The sequence below is a fragment of the Lycium barbarum genome, chromosome 12, assembly GCF_019175385.1.
Source record: "Lycium barbarum isolate Lr01 chromosome 12, ASM1917538v2, whole genome shotgun sequence".
Classification (NCBI taxonomy): domain Eukaryota; kingdom Viridiplantae; phylum Streptophyta; class Magnoliopsida; order Solanales; family Solanaceae; genus Lycium; species Lycium barbarum.
This window is the reverse complement of record NC_083348.1, coordinates 85,371,067-85,394,578: the sequence shown is the minus strand read 5'-3', so window position 1 is coordinate 85,394,578 and position 23,512 is coordinate 85,371,067. Positions and strand designations below refer to the sequence as shown.

Here is a 23,512-nt window from a genome sequence, read left to right as displayed (position 1 = left end):
ATGTCATCATATGTTAGTGCCAAGGAACGTACGACCCGATCCATAAATATAATAAGTTAGTGCCGAGGAACGTACGGCCCGATCCATAACCCATATATCCCGCGTCCAGGATGAAATCATGATATGCCAGCTGACCAGGTGGCTATGCGTCTACAGCGCCTCACCTTTCCCCATTTCCCCTGAAAATATTTTCATATCATATATATACATACATAATATACATAGCATGCTTGAGAGCCCAAGGAAAAGCTGTAAGAACGTCGGAGTGACGTAAGGTCGAAAGCCTCCGATTATGTTATGGAGTAATCATCGTCGCTTTGTCTCACCTTGAAGGAACAATTATTATAAGGCGAGACTATCAATGAAGAATAGCATTAAAAGAAAGCATAGAATAAAATCATGAACTTCATAAGGCATCCATTCATATACTTTGGAAGATTTAGAAATAAAGTCACCACCCATGAATAAATTGAGAAAATCAGTAATTAGCTCGACATCCTCATATAGTCATTGAAATCATAAACTTGAAACTTTTAAACATAAGATTTGCTCTCATCATGGTCATCATAATGATACTCTCACTTTTGACATCATCGTTGTCATTGAAAAAAAAATATATCCTTCGTCGTTATCATAAGAACTCACATAATCACAACCTTTGGTTTTGGAAAATAGGAGTACTTGGAAAACATTTATGGAATATCAAGAAGGAAATCATGCTTCGGAATCTTAGACTTTTTAACCTTTGATAGCAAGGAAAAGATGGGAGCATTTATGAAATCGTAAGCTAGGGATCATGCCTTTGAAAGAAAGGGAATAGCCTCACATACCTTTGACGTTTACTATTCTTATCGCTTGCTCGTACTTCCTCTATTGCGCGTGTATATACCTTCAAGAGAATTCATGTCGTCGTTAGCTAAGTAATTACAAGAACGGACTACCATTTCTAAGGAAAATTGGGTAGCACTCCCTTCATTTCTAATACTTTCCCCATGTTTCATTTCCACTCTCATACATTCGTAACGACACTCCCAATATTACTTTCAACAATCATCACTGATACACTTTGAGAAAAATCTACCATTTTCCTCCAATTTCTCCACATTCATGGTTATAGCTCTTTATCACGTTTTCTCGAATATAATACTTATTTCATGGTCTAGACGTTATTTATAACATATTCACAACCGTAGCTTATCAACATTCATGACTCCATTCAACTACTATTCAATTGTGCCACTATTTACCCATACAAGGCCCATTTTCTATGTTCTTATACATTTCAAGTATCTAAGCCTTCCAATACCTTGAACCATATGGTATAGTCATGAAACATACCTTGGATGATGGTGGAACAAGCCTTGAGCAACAATACTCTTTTTATACCAAAACCCTATTTCAACCCTTTTGAGATTTCTTGAAGAAGATGACTTCCAATAGAGTCTCATGCACTTGCTTTCATGAATTAGATGTTGATGATCTTGGTTCCCCTTTGATCTCTTGAATTTTGTGGATGAATATTTGGAGAGCTTCTAGAGTGTTCTTGAATGGTGTAGATGCATAATGAAATAAAATGAAGCCTTGGTCCCTTTTATTAATTCAAAATCTGGTCTTTAATGAATTCCAGTCGAGGTGAACAGTGGTCGTAAACCACAGTTTACGAGCCGTAAACTGGTTTACGAGCCGTCCTCCCTGGTCGTATTTAAGCATGTCCAAAACAGAGAAGTTGGCTGAAGAATATTGCAGTTTACGATCGAGGTTTACGGTCCGTAAACCGGTTTACGGGCCGTATTCCAAGTCGTATTTAAGCATGTCCAAAACAGAGAAGTTGGCTGAAGAATATTGCAGTTTACGATCGAGGTTTACGGGCCGTATTCCAAGTCGTATTTAAGCATTTCACCACTTAACAGAAAGTTGAAACTTGAAAGGCTGGAGGACGATGGTGGTTTACGGTCCGTAAATCACTTTACGGGCCGTATACCACTTCACGACCACTGTGCTGAATAAAATTCCATAACCTTTTCATTTCCAAAAAATTCACGAATCATCACCCCTTGCTTAGTAAAACACCCCACACTCATACCCTTTTCGTTCTATTCCTTGTACATGTACGAGGACTTTTCCGAGGTGTAACATCACCCGCGAGTGTATTACACACATTTTGTAATATTAGCTGATTGTCAAAAAAGTGTCTAACTGGAACAAATTCGATGTAGTTTGCGTGCTCGATAGGTACAAGATTTAGTTGAGGTGTCTAAGTGAAAGATGTTATCAACTACATGCAGTGGCGGAGCCAGAAATTTTATTAAGGGGTGTCAAAATATAAAGAAGTAAACACGCGAAAAAGCCAACAAAATAAATTATGTTAATGAAAGCAGAATGTAATTGCATTATCGCAACTGTACTCGACGAGGTTTCATCTCTTGAAATGTTTTTACAATAGCATCATTAGAAATATTAATAAATACATCTTTTTCTACATAAGGAACTAAGCAGCCGCTCAAAAGTCTGTCATTCATCCGATTCCGCAGGTCATTCTTAATAAACTTCATTGCCGAAAACTCTCTTTCAACGGATGCAGTGGCAACTGGTAGAAGCAAAGAAAATTTCACTAAGCGGAATACAAGAGGAAAGTTTAAGTGCTTCTTCGTTTGAACTAGTTTTCTTGAGAGATCACAAATACCATTCAGATTGGCGAACCTTTCATCAATATCACGGACATCAATAATGTATGTCGCAAGCTGATTCTCAAGAGCACCCCTACTAAATTCATCAAAATCATCAGGATATAATTCAGCCATTCTCATTATCTTCTTGATGTTAAAACTAGAAAATGAGTCAACTGGATTCAAACAAGCAACTCCATGAAGCAAATCAGTAGTCACCTCGTTAAAACGATCATTGAGTTCTTGAAGTTGCCAATCAATAATTTTATAGAACACATCATAACGATAATGATGTAAGACCGTATGATCAGCAGGTTTACGCCGTAATCTTCCAGAGTTAACATAAGGCTCATCAAAATTAGGTATCAAAATGTTATACTTGATACAAAATGTCGATACTTTATCAATAAGCTCATCCCAGGCATCCTCCCTCAATGATTGCAACCTTCTCTTTGCTACTTCAACGAGCAGCATAGCATTTGCAATATCCTGTTCTTTATTTTGTAATGATTTATTAAGCTCATCTGTGATTCCTAAGATATCTCTCATCAAATGCAACATAAAAGCAATCTTAAATGTTTGACAAGCTTCAAGATATCCTGTTGCCTTAGCACTTTCATCTGGAGAATATGCATCAACAACAAGTGCATCAAGAACATCAGTAATAGAGCCAAACATACGAATAAAATTACAAAAGGATTTGTAGTGAGATCCCCAACGAGTATCACCGGCTCTTATAAGACCAAGTTCTTGATGCAAGCCTCTACCTGTTGTAAGTTCACCCATATCTAATGCCTCTTGAATTCTTTCTTTTTGAGATTCTCGAAATTCATCCATACGCTTAAAAGAAGCTCCCAACACATTCAAAACATTTGAAACTAATAATACAAGTTCCCCCACTTGAATACATTTTTTAGAAACCGCAACAAGAGTTAGTTGAAGTTGATGAGCAAAACAATGAATAGAATGTGCTGAGAAACTTTCTTGCCTAATCAACTTTTTAAGGCCTTTTATCTCACCTTGCATATTGCTTGCCCCATCGTAACATTGCCCGCGCACATAAGATAGACTCAATGAATGTTGAGAAAGTAAATTGACAATTGCACTCTTTAGAGATAAAGCACTAGTATCTTGAACATGTACAATATCAATCAATCGCTCCATCACAAATCCCTTTCGATCAACATATCGTAAAACCACAACCATTTGCTCCTTACGTGACACATCAAAAGATTCATCAACTAATAAGGCAAAGTAGTCACCATTTAATTCCTCAATGATAGCTTTGATGGTCTCTATCTTACATGCAGTCACAATATCTTTTTGAATCATTGGAGAGGTCATTCGGTCATTCTGAGGAGCATGTTCCAATACATAATCATGAATTTTATCACAGTGTTTCGCATACCATGAGAGAATTTCAAGAAAATTACCCCTATTAAGTGATGATTTAGACTCATCATGACCCCGAAATGCAAATCCTTGATTCACAAGAAGTCTTACTACATCAATTGAAGCAGTTAAGCGAAGCCAGTACTCATGCTTAAATTGATCAGATTGCCCCCTCCCAAATGCAGATTTAATAGACTGTTGTTGTCGACTTAGATCTTCACATCTTTTTTTTGCCTGGTTATGAATGCTATTTGGCTTACCAATGTGTATCCACAAACTTTTCTTTTTATTCCAACTCTTAAACCCAATGGTCGAAAATATATCACCTCCACCTTGATGAATGTTACTGTCTTTAAAAAAATAACAATACAAACAATATGCTGCATCGTTACTTACGCTATACTCCAACCAATCAGGATATTTCTGAAACCATTTAGGATTAAAACGGCGCATATCTCCATAAAAATCTGTTGGAGGAAAGATATGATTCTCAGGTTGACAAGGACCTTGTCGAATGTATGCTCTCCTAATTACATCACGATCGTTTGGATGATAGTCCAAGATTTGAGTTCTTTTCGCCGGATCGTACTCTAAAGAATCTAAATCAATTTCTTGTCTTTGAGACGAATGCAATGGTACTTCCGATTGATTGGCATTCTCCAAATTAGTTTCTTGTCTTTGAGAAGAATGCAATGGTACTTCCGATTGATTGACATTTTCTTCCCGATTAGGTTGATTATGAGAGGCCAAATTTGATTTTGGTACTTTGGAAAAATACTTCTTCAGTGACTTTTGAGACTGAATTATAGAATAAAAATTACTTAGAAGTAGAAAAGTAGCAATATAGTAATAATCAGCTAAAATAGACAAATCTAACCCAAACAAGAGTAACAAACTAAGATTGAATGAATGTTTTTTTTTTTTTTTTGGGTTTCAGATTAAACAAAACAGAAACGGAAATCCACTTTGTAGAATTGTAGTACACTAGTACAACACATTAAATTAAGCTTTTTTAACCCATTACAACATCACTCACCATGGAAATTAATTAGTGCAAAACAAAAATAACGTAAAAAAAAAAAAGGAAAATTTGAAGAGAGGAGAAAGAAAAAGACAACAAGAAATAAAGGGTGAAGACTAACTTACCATTGCCATGACGACGACGAGCGATTGACGGAAGAGAGGTATAGGCACGAGTAGAAATTGGGGATCTGTTTAATCCCTAATTCAATCCACTTTTGTTTTCTAGAATTGGGGATTTGTTTAATCCCTTACAGCTTTACTGACTTTTAGTAGTCACGTTTTTTATATTAAAAATATAGTCCACGTCGTCGTTTCACTTTCAGCAATGACTGAAGTAAAAAAAAATAAGCATGTCACGATCTGGGATCGAACGCGCAACCTTGTTAGCCTAAACCTTTGACACCTCTTAACCACTCGGCCAAGCCCTCAACTTATTACAAGAGGTGTCAATAGTAATACATATATGTATAAAACCAGAATTTCACATATCTATACAACGTAATTTTCCGGCGAAGGGGTGTCGCTTGACACCCCTCGGGACCAGGTAGCTCCGCCCCTGACTACATGTGTCTCCCGATGGGTTCATAATCTCTCTATAATTTGTTGTTAGGGGCATCAATAATGCAATAGAGCATCAATAATGCAATTTATAAGAAATTACCCTGAAAATTTCACCAGAAAAATTCGCCACAAGGTAAACTTAGCCATTTAAAGGCTGTGTACTTGATGTTTAGTCTGGGGTACTGACCCCATTGCTTCTCTGCTTCTTGGGTAGGCCACAGGCCACTCCGTGTGCGGAAGATCTTTACTCAAGCTCAAAGTTTATAAGTATCAAATTGATAAATAAATATTTTATATTTTCTACCTACATTTTTATCACATCATCATGATTAATTGATGTATAATTTATTTTAATTTATATCTTACCATAATAAATTTTCATAATTTGGTGCATAAATGTAAGGTTTTTCTGCAACTTCCTTGGAAGGCGAAGCAAAATTTGAAACAAGTGCCATTCACTTGTCCATGTTCAATCATTGTTACCTGTGATTAGCCACAAGGAAATTTGATATCCTTTTCGACTCTCAGGGTGTGTTCGGTAATGAAGGAAAATATTTTATTGAAAAATGTTTTTCAGAAAAATAAATGATTTTTTTTTTTGGTGTGTGGCACTTAAACAAAAAGTATTTGTGTCTAATCTAAACAAATATTATTGGAGATAGTACGGGTGTGGGGTGGTGGGGATGGGGGCTATCGAGGTGGGTGAAGATGGGGTATGTTAGAGGGTGGGAGGACTCGATCAATATGGAATATTACTTGTGAAACTTGTTATTCCTACCTCTACTAGAAAAGTCGTTTTCCTCGTTAAATGAGGAATTTCTTTTCCTATAAAAAATATTTCCAGAAAATTTTGACCAACCGAAACATGAGAAAATGGGACATCTCCATACCGGAGCACACCCTGAACGGTCCAAATTGATTGCCATTTTTGGGAAATGCACAATCAGGAAAACAAAGTCACCAAAGCATACAAGAGCAATTTTCTTTTGCTTTTGTGGGTAAACTAGAGAAGAATTAAACAAGTGTTCACTCCAACGCATCCTTAGTAAATTTCTTCAGACTTTGATGCTGATTCCAATTCCAATCATGCATTGATTATGTAAAGAATCTCAGTGTCCAAGTCCTCTCTCCACTAGCCAAAAATTGACCACAAATTATTCTCCTTCACGTAAAAGTTCCAAGATGGTGTTGGTACTACGTTGTGTTTTTTCCCTTCAAATCTTAGGGCAGGTTTTAATTTTCGCTAGAAACTATACAACATCATGGGGTTTGAGGAAGGTAAGGTGTATGCAAACCTTACCCCACCTTGTGAGGGGTAGAGAGGTTGTCACTAATAGATCCTCGGCTCAAGAAGAGCAATTTCAAAAACAAGTTTGACAAATACAAGAATAAAAGCTATGATGAAAATACTATAAGAGAAAGTATGATATCACAAAAAAATCAAAGAACCTCCGAGGCCTTTTGTTGGCGTATGGGAGGTAAAGGTCGAAAATTTTGAAAGATAAAGAGTGATGGTCTCAGAAAAGCTCAGAAGACCCCTGGTAACTACCAGAAGGTCTTTGCAATAAAGCATAAATCCAAGAGCAATTTCAGTTCAAAATACTTGACATAACAGTTTAGTGCACTTTAGTTTAAAAAAAAAAAAAAAAAAACAACAACATACCCACTTTAGTTTCACAGTTTGTAAATGAATTCCCAGTAATAACAATCCAAAGGAAGGACACCCCATTTGGCTTAACAACAAAAAGCATAGAACAGCTCATACTTGGACGAAACAGATCAGAGTTAACAGCAGTACATCTCAAAGGAGCCCTCTCCTTCTCTTGTAATCACTAACACTCAAAGTTAGTACATGCCTTCTCCCGTCATTCTCAGGAACTCTACATCCAACAGTTGCTTCTATCCTCTGTTTTCGAGCCATAAATCCTGCTTGGCCTCCTTGAGCCCCTCCAAACTTCTGAAGCACAGTCAACGAGATAGGCAGATCGAAATCATGCAGTGTGTTTGATTCTGTTCCTTGATCTACCGGAGCATTTGTGTCCACCAACTTTCCAGCGCCCGCTGCAGCCTGCAAGGCTGCTGCTGTAGCTGCCATTCCCCCCTCAGCAGTTCCACCAGCTTCAGTAGCTGTCAATGCAGCAGCAGGTTCACCATTTGATGCACCTTCTACTGCTTCATTAGCATTTTTTGAAAAATAATTCGTAGACCTAGTCCACCTTCTAGAGAAAGGATCATACCCAGCCTCACCAGCCTTTAACAATTGATTCTTTGGTCTGACTTCTGATGCATTTTTGAAATTCTCGACCCTGTTCTTCCGGTTCATCTCAGCCAGCCTTTTGGCCTTGTCATCTTTCTCTTGAACTTTCCTGCTAGCCTCCAGTTCCTCCAGTCTTGCCTTAATCCTCTCCGCCTCTGCTTCATCATTCTTCATTTTGGCCACTTCCATCTCCCTTCTTAAACGATCCTTCTCAGCAGCAATATTAAGTGGCCTCCATGTTGCAGACTTTTTCTGCTGCAACATCTGCTTTACAGTGTCAGCAGAGTAAACAAATGTGCTAGATTTCTGTATGGCCTCTTTTTTTTCCAACACATCCTGTTTACTGGGCATACGACCACCACTTCGTTCTACTTCCCTTACCCACTGATCAAACTCATCCCTCAGAGGAGCCGAGTCTGAAACCATAGCCATCTGCCACCTAGCAGCAGAGCTTTCATTGCCCCAAACAACATTTAGATATTTTGATGTGGTTTTATTTTCTAGCTTGTACTGTCGATTAGGATCTGAAGAATCAACATTGCGGACCATACAAAGCCTATAGATAGGACCAGACCTTGACCTCCCAATGCCAACTCTTACGAAGCAACCCACAATTAACTCATCAAAGAAGGGCTCCATAAACCATTTTGCCAGTTTTGATCGGCGAATGGAGATTTCTTTTATATCCTCAAACGTTGGCAACTGTGACTCCGGTGATTCCTTGTCATCATCACTGTCATCCATTCCATCATCAGCTGATGAATCTCCCTCATTACTATGTGAATCACTTTCTCCCCTGGTAGGACTACTACCTAGGGTTGCAGCTGTAAAGCTTCTACGTTTGATTGGCGAATAACCCCTGCTTCCAGAACCTCTTCGATCTGCATCTCTAAGTTTCCATTGACTCTCCGGATCCTGCTGTCTCGCTCGTTTTGCTTGTTTTGCTCGTATCTCATTCAATGCATCATCTCTATCAGCTGCCCTATCCAAAGCTCTTGTTGATGAGCGCATGCCAACACGAGAATGTGAAGGCGGTGAACTTTGTTTCCTGGGCGGGTTCCTATCCTTAATAATTTTGTCATGCAGACTCCTATCAGATTTCTTCGCTGCACGCTCAGTCAATATCATTTCTCTATCCAGTTCCGTCATCTGAGCAAGTTTTTGCCGGTCTTCATCATCCTTATAAAGATCACTTCCAATAGAATCATCATCACTATCGCGCCCATCACCATAACCATCTCCATCATCACCTTCTCCATGACTGCTATGATCATCATCTCTTTCCGGATGGTCCAATCTCTTCTTGAGAGGAACTTGTGAACCAGAAGGTTTTCGACCCGAATAGCCACGATCATCATCAGAGTCATCGTCCCTTGAATCACTTCCATCGTCGGAATATGAACTCTTGTGATGTCTTCTAGATGATGAAGGTGGACGATTCCTTCCACCGGTATTCGTTCTACCAGCAGCCTCCAAAAGCAAATCCGTTAACTCTTCTTCCATCGTCTTCTATTCCCACTCAGCCACTTTGGAGAATAACAACTACTTCAAAAACCACGCAAAAAAAATAATCAACAATTACGATATATTTGACACTTTATCCAAAATGAGAGCAATAAACACAATAACTAGCAGTTTGACAATAAACCGAAAGGAGAAAAACAAACCCTTTACAAAGCCAAACAAGGAAATCTAAGTAGGCGTTTGGACATAGAAACCAAATATTTTTCACTTTATTTGGAAATTTTTGAAATTCAAGACCCCACTTAGTGGGATTTCACTGGGTATGTTTTTGTTGTTGTTGTTGAGATTTTTGAAGTTGCAGTTGTGTTTGGTTATAGTTTCTGCAAAAAATATTTGATTGTTACAAATTCAAGTTGTTTTTGGAATTTTCATGACCAAATGCTGATTTTTCAAATAAAGTGAAAAAAAAAAATGTATAATTCTCATGACCAAACGGGTCCTAAGAGTACTAGTCAAAAGCACCCAATGAAAACCCTAAGGCTGGATATATGTAATACAAGAGAACAAGGAAATAAAATATGGTGATGAACAAATAAACAGCTAAGTACTGATTCAGATCCATTCAACTCCACCAATCATTCAAAAACTACAAATTTTGTTCAATTAAGACAAAAATTTACCACTAAATAACTGCAATATGAAGCAATTGAGAGACATAAGACATACAATTTGATTGTTGAAGAGGAGATCGCCTGAGAGAGAATGCAAATTAGGGCGGTTGGTAGTTCTACTTGGTTAGGCAGTAAGATTCTAATGCAGGGTCATTTGTTTGTTTTTCAATTAGATGAAATTGGGCTTGGGCTAAGCCTAAAGTTGTTCAATTTCAATAGTCCCAAATAAAATCTTTTTAAATTTGTAGTAAAATATAGTAACTTACCAGTAAAACATATTTGTACATTTAGTAGCTGGTTAGAGTTATAGATCTATCATCTATGTATTATTTTACATAGGATTTATCTATGCAGGGTTTAGTTATTCATGCATTAGTTATTACACCTTCTGTCCTGCATATAATAATATATAATTGCAAACTAAACACCCATATTAATTTTATACATGAATAACTTAGCTCCTAACCAACTATCAAACATGGTATTATTTATACAGTATTTAGTACCTGCATAACTCATTCCAAGACAAACAACCCCTAAAAGTGTTACAAAAACTAATATGACGAAAAAATTAAACTTGAATGTCCGACCCACCACCCGAACCCGAGAATACCACATTCTCTGATTTCATCAATGACTTGATTGCTCTCCTTGATGCTCTTGGCATTTCTAAAGTGAGTACTTCTATAGTTCTATTACTATATAGTATTTGATTTGAGATCCACATTACACTTGATTATCATTATTTTTTCTTATCATAATTGACTTAATGATGTTGAAGGTGAGCCTTGACGAAACTGTTAAAGTTGTTGTCATGTGACCAGGAGGTCACGTGTTCGTGGAAACGACCTCTTGCAAAAATGTAGGAAAGCCTGCGTCCAAGACCCTTGTGGTCCGGCCCTTCCTTGGACCCCGCGCATAGCGGGAGCTTAATGCACCGGGCTGCCCTACTTGACTTAATGATGTTGGTTTTTTCTTGTAATTTGGTTAAACTGATACTAAAGTAAATATTATATACTTTTCATTTTAGATGGCATTTGATAAGTTTCATACTTTTAGGCTAAGGATCAGTGGCGAAACGGAATTCACTTAGGATGTTTATGGTCTAATATATATATGTAGAAGAAGTTATTTTGGACCTATATACACATTACAATTTTCTATATACGTAAAATAAACTTTTGATGAAAGGTGTTCAACTGACTAACCTTCACTCTATGTGGCTACACCACTGCTGGGGATTAATACGACAAATATTTTGCCTAAATTGGAGCTTAACATTGATCATTCTGCACCTTCATCCATCGCATTTGTTTTTAATACGATTATTAAGATATTACTGAAAGTATGAATTTTATTATTTTTTTGAGAAACATGTAGGGTCATATTTTGACTTTTTATAATGTATTAAAGTAGAATAAAGTTGCATTAAGAAGAGTAAAAATGGGTTTCATAATGCTAGACTCTTATGATCATTATCTCGCTGGAATGATATGCAGACAAGCTGATCATATAATTCCTGAAAGAAAAAGGTATACATATAGAACATCTGCTAAAATAACAATAGATGGATAGGCAGACATCCTATTGAACTTAGTTTCCGGGCTGAGAGAGTTCCGGGCTGAGAAAGTAAAAGTAGACAACAATTTGGACAATCCAAAAAATAAAAATGGGATAGATCTAGGAAGTAACTTATTAATCTTGATACATAGAACCCAGATAGTGAATTTGTTTCGCTGGTCTCATTTGCTAAATTGTCCACTCTCTGTCTGCATAAATGTCCTTTGAACGTTTCTTGGATCATCATAAGGAAGAATGCCAAAAGTGGGAAATTTTAAGACAGAAACCTTTGATTCGTTATATCTTATATCAAACAACAAAAACTCCTCATATCGTTATTAAAAAACTCCTCATATCGTTATTAACTTATTCCTTGTAATGGACATTATACCATTTAGAGACCCAATCCAACAACTTATATTGACAGGTAACTCTAGTTGCTAAAGATTTTGGTGCTGAGCTGGCTCAGATATTGGTTCTTTTACACCCTGAACGTACGAGTCACAGGAGTCGTCACAGTGGGTCCCCTTTTACACCTTTAGGTCCTCGGAAATTTGTCGAGGCCCTTCCAGAAGGCTTGTATATTTCGAGATGGCAGGTATATAATGTCCTTTGACATCTTTTTGCTCAAAACGGATACTGTATATTTGTAGTTTTCGCAATTAACTTATTTTTTCGTCAGGAACCAGGAAGGGCCGAAGCTGATTTTGGCAGATTTGATTTTAAAACAGTTTTACGCAACATATACATCCTCTTCTCCAGAAATGACATACAAATAGCAGCACTTAATCAGGAGATAATGGATTTAGTGGATTCATCAACCCCTCTACCCCCTTGGTTCTCTGACGAAGACCTTTCAGCCTATGGTGCTCTCTATGAGAAATCTGGATTCCGAACTGCATTGCAGGTTCCTTATAGGGAAGAGATTTATGGCTAAGCTTTTGGGAACCAATTACTTATTTTAGAGAGTTGAGGTGCTTGGCCATGCTTTTAGGAAAAAAGTAAGTGCTTTTGAACAATAGCCAAAGTTGTTTTTTTCTGAAGTGGAAAAAAGAATTGATTAGTCAAATACAAACAACTACTCTCAAAAAGTAGTTTTTTCTGAAAACACTTACGACGAATAGCACTTTTCAGAATAAACACATTTTAGAAGCTTAGCCAAATAAGTTACTAATGCATATACTAGATCAGGAAGATTCATCATGTAGGAAGATAAGGGAGAACTTATTGCAGATAAGCCTTAAACAAAGCATGTCTCAGTTCTTTCCACTGTGCCATCTTTAAGTATTTGAAATGAACCTCTGCCTTTACTATATCACAGGTCGCTGAATGAAGAGTTTAACATATCAAACCAAATAATTGAGGTTCCAGCACTGCTAATCATGGGGGAAAAGGACTATACCTTGAAATTTCCAGGAATTCAGGACTATATAAGAAGTGGACGGGTGAAATACTTCGCGACCAATTTGGAGATAGTGTACTTGCCAGAAGGTTCCCACTTTGTTCAAGAGCAATTACCAGACCAAGTCAATGAGCTAATACTCAAGTTTCTCAAAAGTCATTCTTAATCTAGATGTTCAACTTCTTGAATTTTGGAGCTGCAAAGCTGTGCGTTTGCTCATGAGATCTCAAATATTTCGATTTGAACTCTCGTGTCAATTGTAACATCCTGCAATTGGACAAGAAAGTCCTGTATCAGTGGCATCTGTTAAACCATCCTATCAGCTGTGTTGCTCAGACCCTCCATAAATGTTGTCGCACCCGTGGTCGGATCCTCTAAAAATATATAGCTTTTGAAGGATTTGACACACACCCGACGATATTTTTGAAGAGTCCGAGCACATGGACTTTCAGTGCACTGTGTAATAAAGTTAGCTTAGTTTTTGTCCAATTTGAAGAAGCATTCCACTATCATCTCATCTCAAGGCTAGGCTTTTGTTTTGTCATTAGAGAATTGTGGCTTCATATTTCTCTTTGTTCTTTCTTCTTCTTCCTTGTGACATATGAGTTCTTTTTCCCTTTTATACTTCTCTTATTAGAAGAGATAAATCCAGTACACAGATCAAATACATTTCTTTTCCTTGTTTCTACTATGCGATCCATTCTTTCCTATTTAAAATAAGTTATTATTGAGTGATTCTGTTGGACTTGTTTTTTTTTTCAGGGAAAAAAAAGAAATGACATAAAATTTCGACATTACAGATTATATTCTTGTGATTATACTGGTATAGTTGGTAACTTCTACAAGTAACAACATACAGGGTGCAAATTCACATAACAAAGAGTATCTTTATATAAATTAAAATAGATGACTAGAAAGATTTTGAAGAAATCGTTCAAAAAAATATCTTTTTAACAATGTGTTGATATGATTAGAAGGGGCGATATAGATCAAACCCCTGACGTATATTCATTTTAGCATCTTGGTTAAGCGAAAAAATAAATTAATTGACTATTTAGTGCAATGGGCTTATGTCTTTTTTCTATCCGGCGTTCGAGTCCTTTCCGGTCGAATTCTTAACTCCAAACGCCTTGCTTTGAGATATATTATGACTACCATAAGTCATAACGGACTCTAGTCCCAAAGTTAATTTGGTCATATTCCCTATCCCTATTAAATACTTCCGCCGTCCATTTTAAGGTATATTAAAAATAAATGTGTATTTTTACTTGATCAATTTAAAAAAATTAATAGATAGATTATTTTATATCTATTTTAGTTTTATAATGTTAATTATTGGGTTGAAAATTTAAAAAAATAATTAAAATATGTTTAATTGATTTGAATTATTTAAATAATTTATATAATTAAAAATTATATAATAAAATTATCATTTTATTTATTGATCCGTATGTGTGTCAGGTCCATTTGTCCAATATGACAAGTGAAAAAGGGATGAGGGGAGTAAATAATTTCATAATTTCCGACAAATGTTATACCTTTTTTTGGTTTTTGGTTTTTCCCCCTCCCTTATTCCCAATTCAGCAATTTCCAATTCTTCCAAACAAAGCGGATAACTGTCCGACATTTCCAAAGAAAACAATGTCGGTCAGTCTTCTCTCCATTCTCAAGTCTCAACATACTCAAAGTTAAAAAGAGAAAGATGGAAGCAATAGAGCACAAATACGTTGAAGTGAATGGACTAAAAATTCATATAGCTGAAACTGGAAGTGGGAATTCCCCAGTTGTGGTATTCTTGCATGGTTTCCCTGAAATATGGTATTCTTGGAGGTACCAAATGATAGCTGTAGCCAAAGCTGGTTACAGAGCTACTGCACCCGATTTCAGAGGATACGGGTTGTCGGATCAACCACCCCAACCCGATAAAACTACCTACCTTGATCTTGTCAATGACCTCCTTGCACTTCTTGATGCTCTTAGCATCTCTAAGGTATATTCATTCATCTTCTTGAATTTTGAGATAGACAAGTTATTTTCTTATTGTATTAAGTTTAAAGTTCTTAACAGTTAAATTAAGAAGTTTTGCAGTTAAAAATGCTTTTAAAGAAGCTTGAAAGCAAAAAAGGGAAAATTGATGGACTCCTCAAACAGTGATAGGTGTCATTCTTTCGGGGATGGAGTTTGAAATAGTAAGGAATGAAAACTGTGCTATGTTACTTGCACCAAGGCACATAGCATATGGCCTTTTCCCCTTAGCCACGCTTAGCTCTGGTGCTATTGGAAGAGTTAGAACTTAAAAGAATAAAAAAAGTAGAAATCTTAAGTTAGGGGATTATAAGAGTGCTTGAAGATGTTAAGTTGTTACAATGTTACAGATTATTAAATGGAGGTCTTAGTGTTGTTATGATGATTTGATGACAAGGAATCAGATAAACAAAAGTCATAGCAGTGTCCAGTAGTTAGTTAGGAGGTTTGAAAGTTAGTTAGAATTCAAAAGTTAGTTACAACTCCTATTGTTAGTTGTTAGTACAGGCTGTCCAATTGTGAGAAGTGGTTATTGACAGCTGTTGCTTTGTAGATTAGGAGTTAAGCATTCACATGAATCTATAAGTACTTGTAACTACATTTTCAGTCAATCATTCATGAATATACAAGATTAACTCTTTCTCTCTCTATATTTCTATTTTAGCTTCCTCTCGGATTATTCCCTGAATTGCTAGTTACAATTCTTCGATTAGAACCCTAGAATTGTCTATCCTTGTTGTTGATATCCCATTACTATCCCATAAACAACCGATATACACCGATATACAGTGAATATACATCAAATATACATCAATTGGTATCAGAGCAAAAGATTCTCGGCTGCAAATAATGACCAGAAGTAACGAAATTGTGACAAGAAGCAAGAATCAAGACCAAGCTGGTGAAGAAATGGGTGATAAATGGACTCAGATCCAAGAACAATTACAAAAATTAATGGAGGGAATGAACAATATGAATGAACGCAATGTAGCAGCTGATAAGGAGATGATGGAAATGAGAGCTGTATCAACCACATGAATGGAAGGGGCAAGGAACAAGAAATGAGAAGAGCAGAATCTTCATCTGTTGATAGGAATTGCTCTGTGGATGTTGTACCAGAAGGAAGAACCAAAGAAGTTCATGCTCACAGTGGTAACTTCTTTACTAGATTCTCTAGACTAGAATTTCCCAAATTTTCTGGTCAGGATCTGAGAACTTGGCTTTATAAGGTGGATCAGTTTTTTGCTATGGATGAAGTCCCCTTTGATCAAAGAGTAAAGGTAACTTCTATTCACTTAGAAGGGGAGGCTATTGCTTGGCATAGATCATTTATGAAATCTAGAGTAGATCCTACTTGGACTGAGTATGTATTGGCCTTAAATGAAAGGTTTGGAGAGGAGTTTGAAGACCATATGGAGTCCTTGAAGAACTTAACTCAAACTGGTAGTGTTAAAGAGTATCAGGCTGAATTTGATAGATTGTTAACTGTTGTTAATTTGTCAAATGAAAACACTCTAAGTTGCTTCTTAGGAGGCCTTAAACCTGAACTGAATAAAGCTGTTAAGATACAAGCTCCTAGAACTTTGATGCAAGCTTACAAAATTGCAAGGTTGCAAGAAGAGATGTTTGAAGCTCAGGCCAAAACATGGGGATTGAAAACTGTCACTAAACCTGCACTCCTACCTACCCCAAGTCACTACAGACCAAACACCTTCCAAAAATCACCAAATACTTTCAAAAGGCCCTTTGAACCAAATTCTTCAAAAACCAACAAAATTCCTGGAAGAAGGTTAACCCCTGCAGAGATGGATGAGAAAAGAGCTAAGGGACTTTGTTTTTTCTGTGATGAAAAATATGTCCCTGGGCATAAATGTAATACTAATAAGCAGATATTCCTAGTGGATATAGTGGAGGAGGAACAGATTAAGGAAGGTGGGATAGAAGAATCACTAACTGAGTACACAGAAGAAGTTGATGAGTTCATGACCATTTCACTTCAGGCCTTTACAGGTGTCATGGGATATCAAACTATAAGGGTAACTGGCTACCATGAGAAGAAACCTTTGCAGGTTTTAATAGACACCGGAAGTACCCACAATTTTATTGATCAAGAAGTAGCTAAGAAGCTAGGATGCAAGCCTAGTTCTATTGTGGAACAATCAGTAAGTGTAGCAGATGGAAGGAGGGTCCAAACAACTTCAGTTTGTAGAAATATGCAATGGTTGTTACAGGGTACAACATTCAGTTCAGATTTCTTATTGTTGCCCTTGGGTAATGTTGATATTGTCTTGGGAGTCCAGTGGTTAAACACCCTTGGTAGGATCCTCTTTGACTTTAGAAATAGAACCATAGAGTTTATGTACCAGGGTAAGAAGCATGTTCTAAGGGGGGCAAGTACTTCAGTCAAATCAACCAAAGCTAAGTCACTCAACCTCATAGAAGGAGAAGACACTCAATTCTTTATGCTATCACTGATTTCTGGATTGGAGGATGATCTGCAGTGTCATAATATACAAGCTACTCAAGGTGAATCTCTAACACCTGCTATAGCCGTCCTAATTAAGCAATATGCTAGCATCTTTGAACCCCCTACTACTCTTCCACCCCATAGAGGCTCATTTGATCATAGAATACCTCTTATGGAATCTGCTAATCCTGTCAGTAAGAGGCCTTATAGATACCCTGGCATTAAGAAGGATATCATTGAAAAACTTGTTCAAGAGATGCTGGATCAAGGTGTTATACAGCATAGTACAAGTCCTTATGCTTCACCTGTTGTGTTGGTCGGGAAAAAAGATGGTAGCTGGAGATTATGTGTAGATTACAGAGAGTTAAATCAGCTTACTATAAAAGATAAGTTTCCAATACCAATAATTGAAGATCTACTGGATGAATTAGGTGGTGCAGTTGTGTTCTCAAAAATTGATTTAAGAGCTGGTTATCACCAGTTAAGAATGCATGAGGATGACATTCATAAGACAGCTTTTAAAACTCATGAGGGGCATTATGAGTTCCTAGTCATGCCCTTTGGCCTGACCAATGCACCCTCATCATTTCAAAGCTTGATGAATTCAGTTTTTAGACCACTATTGAGGAAGACAGTCTTGGTCTTCTTTGATGATATCCTAATCTACAGCAAGAGCCTAAGTGACCATGTTGGGCATGTCAAGGTGGTTTTTGACTTGATGCAAAGGTATCAACTGTATGCCAAGATGTCCAAGTGTGCCTTCGGAGTGCCTAAGGTTGAATATCTGGGCCATTTCATTAGTAAAGAAGGTGTTTCCACAGATCCAAAGAAGATTGCTGCAGTTGAAAACTGGCCCATTCCTAGCAATATTAAGCAACTCAGAGGATTTATAGGTCTTGCTGGTTATTATAGGAGATTCATTCAAGGTTTTGGTTTTATATGCAGACCCTTACATGATCTCCTCAAGAAGGAAGGGTTCAAATGGTCTGAGGAAGCCACTTTAGCATTTGAAAAGCTGAAATTAGCACTGATTTCTGCACCTGTTCTAGCTATGCCAGACTACTCTAAACCTTTTGTGGTGGAAACTGATGCAAGTGGTAAAGGTATTGGTGCTGTGTTGATGCAACAAGGGCATCCAATTGCCTATATTAGTAAATCCTTGGCACCAAGGCATCAAGCCATGTCAGTCTATGATAGGGAGTTGTTGGCTCTCATATTTGCTGTCACCAAATGGTCCCATTACTTGCTAGGAAGACCATTTACTGTCAAAACTGATCAGAAGGCACTAAAGCACTTGTTAGAACAACATATTCACACTGATTTCCAGGTCGCTGGTATTTCTAAACTCATGGCATTTGATTTCTCCATTGAATATAAGAAGGGGGCAGAAAACAAAGCTGCTGATGCCTTGTCAAGAAGACCTGATTCTGAGTTATTGGCAATCTCACTACTAGTGCCTCATGATTCCCTATTTGAGAAAATTCAAGCAACTTGGACAAATGACTCAGTGTTGCAGGACTTAATTATCAAGCTACAAGCTCAACCTTTTAAGTCCTTCACCTGGTCCAATGAACAACTTAGGTGGAAGGGCAGACTTGTTGTGGGCAATGATTCACAGTTAAAGCAGACTATTATTGGGCTATGGCATAATTCTACACAAGGTGGGCACTCTGGAATGGATGCTACTATCAGAAGGGTTCAATCTCTTTTTTATTGGAAGTCTCTTGCTGCTGACATCAGAGATTTCATTCAGAGATGTGATGTGTGCCAAAGACACAAATATGATGTGGCTGCTTATCCAGGTTTGCTGCAACCTCTACCTATACCTGATGGGGTGTGGACTGATATCTGCATGGATTTTATTGAAGGCTTACCTAAGTCTAAAGGCAAGGATGTCATTCTGGTTGTAGTTGACAGGTTGAGTAAGTATGGTCACTTTATATGCTTGCATCACCCATATACAGCTCAGTCTGTGGCACAATCCTTTCTTGATCATGTCTTTAAACTGCATGGGTTGCCTGCTACTATTACTAGTGATAGGGATCCCATATTCCTCAGTACTTTTTGGCAAGAATTGTTCACGTTGCAAGGTGTCCAACTGCATAGGTCTACTGCTTATCACCCTCAGACTGATGGTCAGACTGAGGTTTTGAATAGGACACTTGAAACTTACTTGAGGTGTTTTTGCTCTGATTGTCCTACTGATTGGTCCAAGTATTTACCTTTAGCTGAATGGTGGTATAATACCACATATCACACAGCTATAAGGTGCACTCCCTATGAGGTTTTGTATGGTCAAAAGCCTCCTATTCACCTTCCTTATTTGGCTGGGGAGTCATCTTGTGAGATGGTGGACAGATCCTTGACTGCTAGGGAAGCTATTATACTTCTCTTGAAGTTTCATATTTCAAGAGCTCAACAGAGGATGAAAGATCTGGCTGACAAGCACAGGTCCGATAGATATTTTGAAGTTGGTGATTGGGTTTATTTGAAAATCCAGCCTTATAGGCAGGTTTCTGCTGCTGTCAGACCCTACAACAAGCTAGCTGCTAAGTATTTTGGGCCCTATATGGTTGAAGCTAAGGTGGGGGCTGTAGCCTACAAGTTGTTGTTTCCTCCTGAGGTGCTCATTCATCCTACAATTCATGTCTCACAACTGAAGAAATGCCATGAAATTCCCTCTACATTTACTCATCCTCCTGTTGTTCAACTTTCTAGTCCTTATTGTCCTAATCCTGAAGCTATCCTTGATAGAAGACTTGTCAAAAGAGGTAATAAGGCTGTGGCTCAAGTTCTAGTGAAGTGGTCAGACTTAGATGCAGCTGATGCTACTTGGGAATTTGTCTCTGAGTTACAACACAGATTTCCTTCTTTTCAGACTTGAGGACAAGTCTGTAGTTTTGTGGGGGCTATTGTTACAATGTTACAAATTATTAAATGGAGGTCTTAGTGTTGTTATGATGATTTGATGACAAGGAATCAGATAAACAAAAGTCATAGCAGTGTCCAGTAGTTAGTTAGGAGGTTTGAAAGTTAGTTAGAATTCAAAAGTTAGTTACAACTCCTATTGTTAGTTGTTAGCACAGGCTGTCCAATTGTGAGAAGTGGTTATTGACAGCTGTTGCTTTGTAGATTAGGAGTTAAGCATTCACATGAATCTATAAGTACTTGTAACTACATTTTCAGTCAATCATTCATGAATATACAAGATTAACTCTTTCTCTCTCTATATTTCTATTTTAGCTTCCTCTCGGATTATTCCCTGAATTGCTAGTTACAATTCTTCGATTAGAACCCTAGAATTGTCTATCCTTGTTGTTGATATCCCATTACTATCCCATAAACAACCGATATACACTGATATACAGTGAATATACATCAAATATACATCAGTTAAGTATCGAAGAATTTACGATTCAAGGAATGACGTGCTATCCTTATTACAGGGAACTTAAATTGGCTATTGCAAACTGTTGTATGTGAAGTAGGACGAATATGTTTAAAGTGCTTGAGTAAGCATACACAGACATCTAGCCTTCTTTAGCTTTAATAATCAAATACACTAGGATTTTAGTGAATCTATTTGCAGTATTACTCTAGTTGGTTGCTACATCATCTTAAGTTTATGCAAAACTTTAGTCATTCTTATGTGGTGTTTTGTTAATTTGCATCCTGAGTTTGTACAAAACTATAGTCATTCTTAAGGTAGAGCTTGCATTGTTATATCTCAACCAAAGAGATCTTTTTCCATGTTCTCGGTAAATTTAGGTGAAATAAGAACTTGATATATGTTGGTGTTTAAGTATCTCCATGTTTCCTTGTACACTCTATCTCTGTAATGTTTCCTTGTACACTCTCTTTCTCTCTGTTTATCTTTGTGTCTGCCCAAAAATGTAGGCTTTTCTCATTGGCAAAGACTTCGGATCTGCTGTCCTTTCCCTTTTTGTTCTTCTCCATGGGGAGAGAGTCTCCGGAATTATTAACATGGGAGTGCCGTTCTTGCCCCCACGATCTCCCAAGTACACTGAAGACCTCCCCGAAGGCTTCTATATTTCACGATGGAGGGTATGTTTTCGCTCTCTGGTTTACATTCTCTATGATATCAATCCTATCTCTCCTCGATCTCTAAGAAATTTTCTTTGCAGGAGCCTGGGAGAGCTGAAGCTGATTTTGGTCGCCTTGACGCCAAAAGAGTAGTACGGAATGTATACATTCTTTTCTCCAGAAGTGAAATACCGATAGCCAATGAAAATCAGGAAATAATGGACATTGTGCAGCCTTCAACCCCACTACCACCTTGGTTCTCTGAGGAAGACTTGGATGCATATGGAGCTTTGTATGAGAAATCTGGATTCCAAACTGCTTTGCAGGTCCCCTATAGGTATCACAAATCTCTCTGTTTGTTTGAGCCGGAAAGTCTCTTTTGACAGATTTTTCTCTATCCCACGCTCATGCATCACAGATAGTTGTTATATTATATATAGCTAACAACATGGGATTTTTCTTTGATGTCATTTGCGGACCTGGTGACGATAAGCAGACTTAAAAAAGTAAACAGTACTAATTAAGCTGAAGCCCTAACCTCTTTCCACTGTGTGTTTAACATTCATGAAATGACAGCAAATTCAAGTTATAGGAATTTATTCGATGGTTGGTTGGTTGGCTACTGATCGCCGCGTCCTGATGTCATCTTTTTCCATTTTCTTTTTTTCTGGTTGTTAATGAATTTCATCATGCAACAGGTCACTGCGTGAACAAGCCAACATTACAGATCCAAGAGTTCATGTTCCGGCACTATTTATTGCCGGCGAGAAGGATTATTTCCTAAAATTTCCGGGGGTTGAAGACTACATAAGTGGAGGACTCAAAAGTTTAGTCCGTAATCTGCAGATGGTTAACTTGCCAGAAGGAACCCATTTTGTTCAAGAACAATTACCTGACGAGGTCAATCGACTCATGCTCGACTTCCTTACTAGGAATAGCCAATCTTGAATAATCATCAGTAAGGCTTTGATGACTAGGAATAGCCAATCTTGAATAATCATCAGTAAGGCTTTGATGAAAAGCTTTTAACAGTTAGGTTTGTAAGTTTGTTGCATCTATTTAGGAAGTGATCATGAGTCACTCCATCTTTGATGTTCTATCAAGTCCTTGTTTTTTACATGTATTATTGTAATGCAGTAAGCCAGTGACCCTAGAGGTCTTAGTCTACATCTTCAATATCGTTGGTGTCTGGATAAGTAATTAAAGTATGTAAACTGCCACAACACTTTATAGTGTAATTTGTCCAGTCTACTCTCCTGGTAAAGCTGAAAAGGGATGAATAAATGTAAAACTACAACAGGATATTCTGTCTGCATATTCAAGAATTCTATTTTGTTTATAGTTGTTTCCTAATAATTTGACTTGGTAGAAACATATTTTAAAGACAGGAAAAAATAAACAGATGAAAGTTTTGTGTCTTCGATGATAAAAATGATGGAATATGGAATTTGAAAAGAGTTATATTCTCAGTATCCCAATTTATAACTTTCCTCACTTCTGTGCGGAAGTCAACTTTCAACTTGATAATGTTATTCATCTTTAATATGTACCCTTTTGAAAGATATTTTTCCTTCACCAACCAAGTACCATAGCATGAGAAGAGCTAAGAATGCAACGGTTCATCCGAATCTCTTTCGCCGAAAATTTATACTACATATACATGATTTAAATTACTTCTTATATAGAGTATACTAGTGGCTCTAGGCCCGTGCTAAGTTCGGGCCCAAATTTAACTTTAATTTTTTATATAAACATTTTCTTTGCCCTTAATAAAATAATTTGTAGTCATACAAATATTTTAGACATCAAAATTTAAAAGTCTTAATTTCTTCTAAACTTTATCCATAGTCAAACAGTGTTATACATAAATTGAGACGAAGCGAATATTAAATGATTGGTGTACATGCACCCATTAGCCAAATTGGCAAGATCACTTGCACAAAATGGCCGTAAGCATCACTTCCGACTCAATATATCAAT

General features: G+C 37.3%; 4 protein-coding genes across 7 annotated transcripts; 2 read left to right on the top strand and 2 right to left on the bottom strand.

Annotated features, from left to right (window-relative positions):
- Positions 1–2,390: 2,390 nt before the first annotated feature.
- On the bottom strand, positions 2,391–5,213 carry LOC132624577 (uncharacterized). The gene is made up of 2 exons (XM_060339338.1): positions 5,205–5,213; positions 2,391–4,856 (listed from the first exon to the last, which is right to left on the bottom strand). Exons 1-2 carry the CDS (start codon positions 5,211–5,213, stop codon positions 2,391–2,393), a joined length of 2,475 nt encoding a protein of 824 aa, XP_060195321.1.
- Positions 5,214–7,295: 2,082 nt separating this feature from the next.
- On the bottom strand, positions 7,296–10,242 carry LOC132621416 (protein RTF1 homolog). 4 transcript variants are annotated; one of them, XM_060335674.1, is made up of 2 exons: positions 10,090–10,242; positions 7,296–9,441 (listed from the first exon to the last, which is right to left on the bottom strand). In XM_060335674.1, exon 2 carries the CDS (start codon positions 9,400–9,402, stop codon positions 7,444–7,446), a length of 1,959 nt encoding a protein of 652 aa, XP_060191657.1. In that variant the 5' UTR covers positions 9,403–9,441; positions 10,090–10,242; the 3' UTR covers positions 7,296–7,443. The 4 variants fall into 4 exon arrangements, with proteins under 4 accessions (XP_060191657.1, XP_060191658.1, XP_060191659.1 ...); XM_060335675.1 differs by having other exon boundaries at positions 7,296–9,444; positions 10,090–10,241; XM_060335676.1 differs by having other exon boundaries at positions 10,044–10,195.
- Positions 10,243–10,615: 373 nt separating this feature from the next.
- LOC132621070 (uncharacterized) lies at positions 10,616–13,162 on the top strand. The gene is made up of 4 exons (XM_060335203.1): positions 10,616–10,708; positions 12,022–12,192; positions 12,277–12,508; positions 12,912–13,162. The coding sequence occupies exons 1-4, from the start codon at positions 10,616–10,618 to the stop codon at positions 13,160–13,162; spliced, it is 747 nt and encodes a 248-aa protein (XP_060191186.1).
- Positions 13,163–14,561: 1,399 nt separating this feature from the next.
- Positions 14,562–22,869, top strand: LOC132622395 (uncharacterized). The gene is made up of 4 exons (XM_060337005.1): positions 14,562–14,986; positions 21,386–21,553; positions 21,634–21,869; positions 22,231–22,869. The coding sequence occupies exons 1-4, from the start codon at positions 14,699–14,701 to the stop codon at positions 22,478–22,480; spliced, it is 942 nt and encodes a 313-aa protein (XP_060192988.1). The 5' UTR covers positions 14,562–14,698; the 3' UTR covers positions 22,481–22,869.
- Positions 22,870–23,512: the final 643 nt, after the last annotated feature.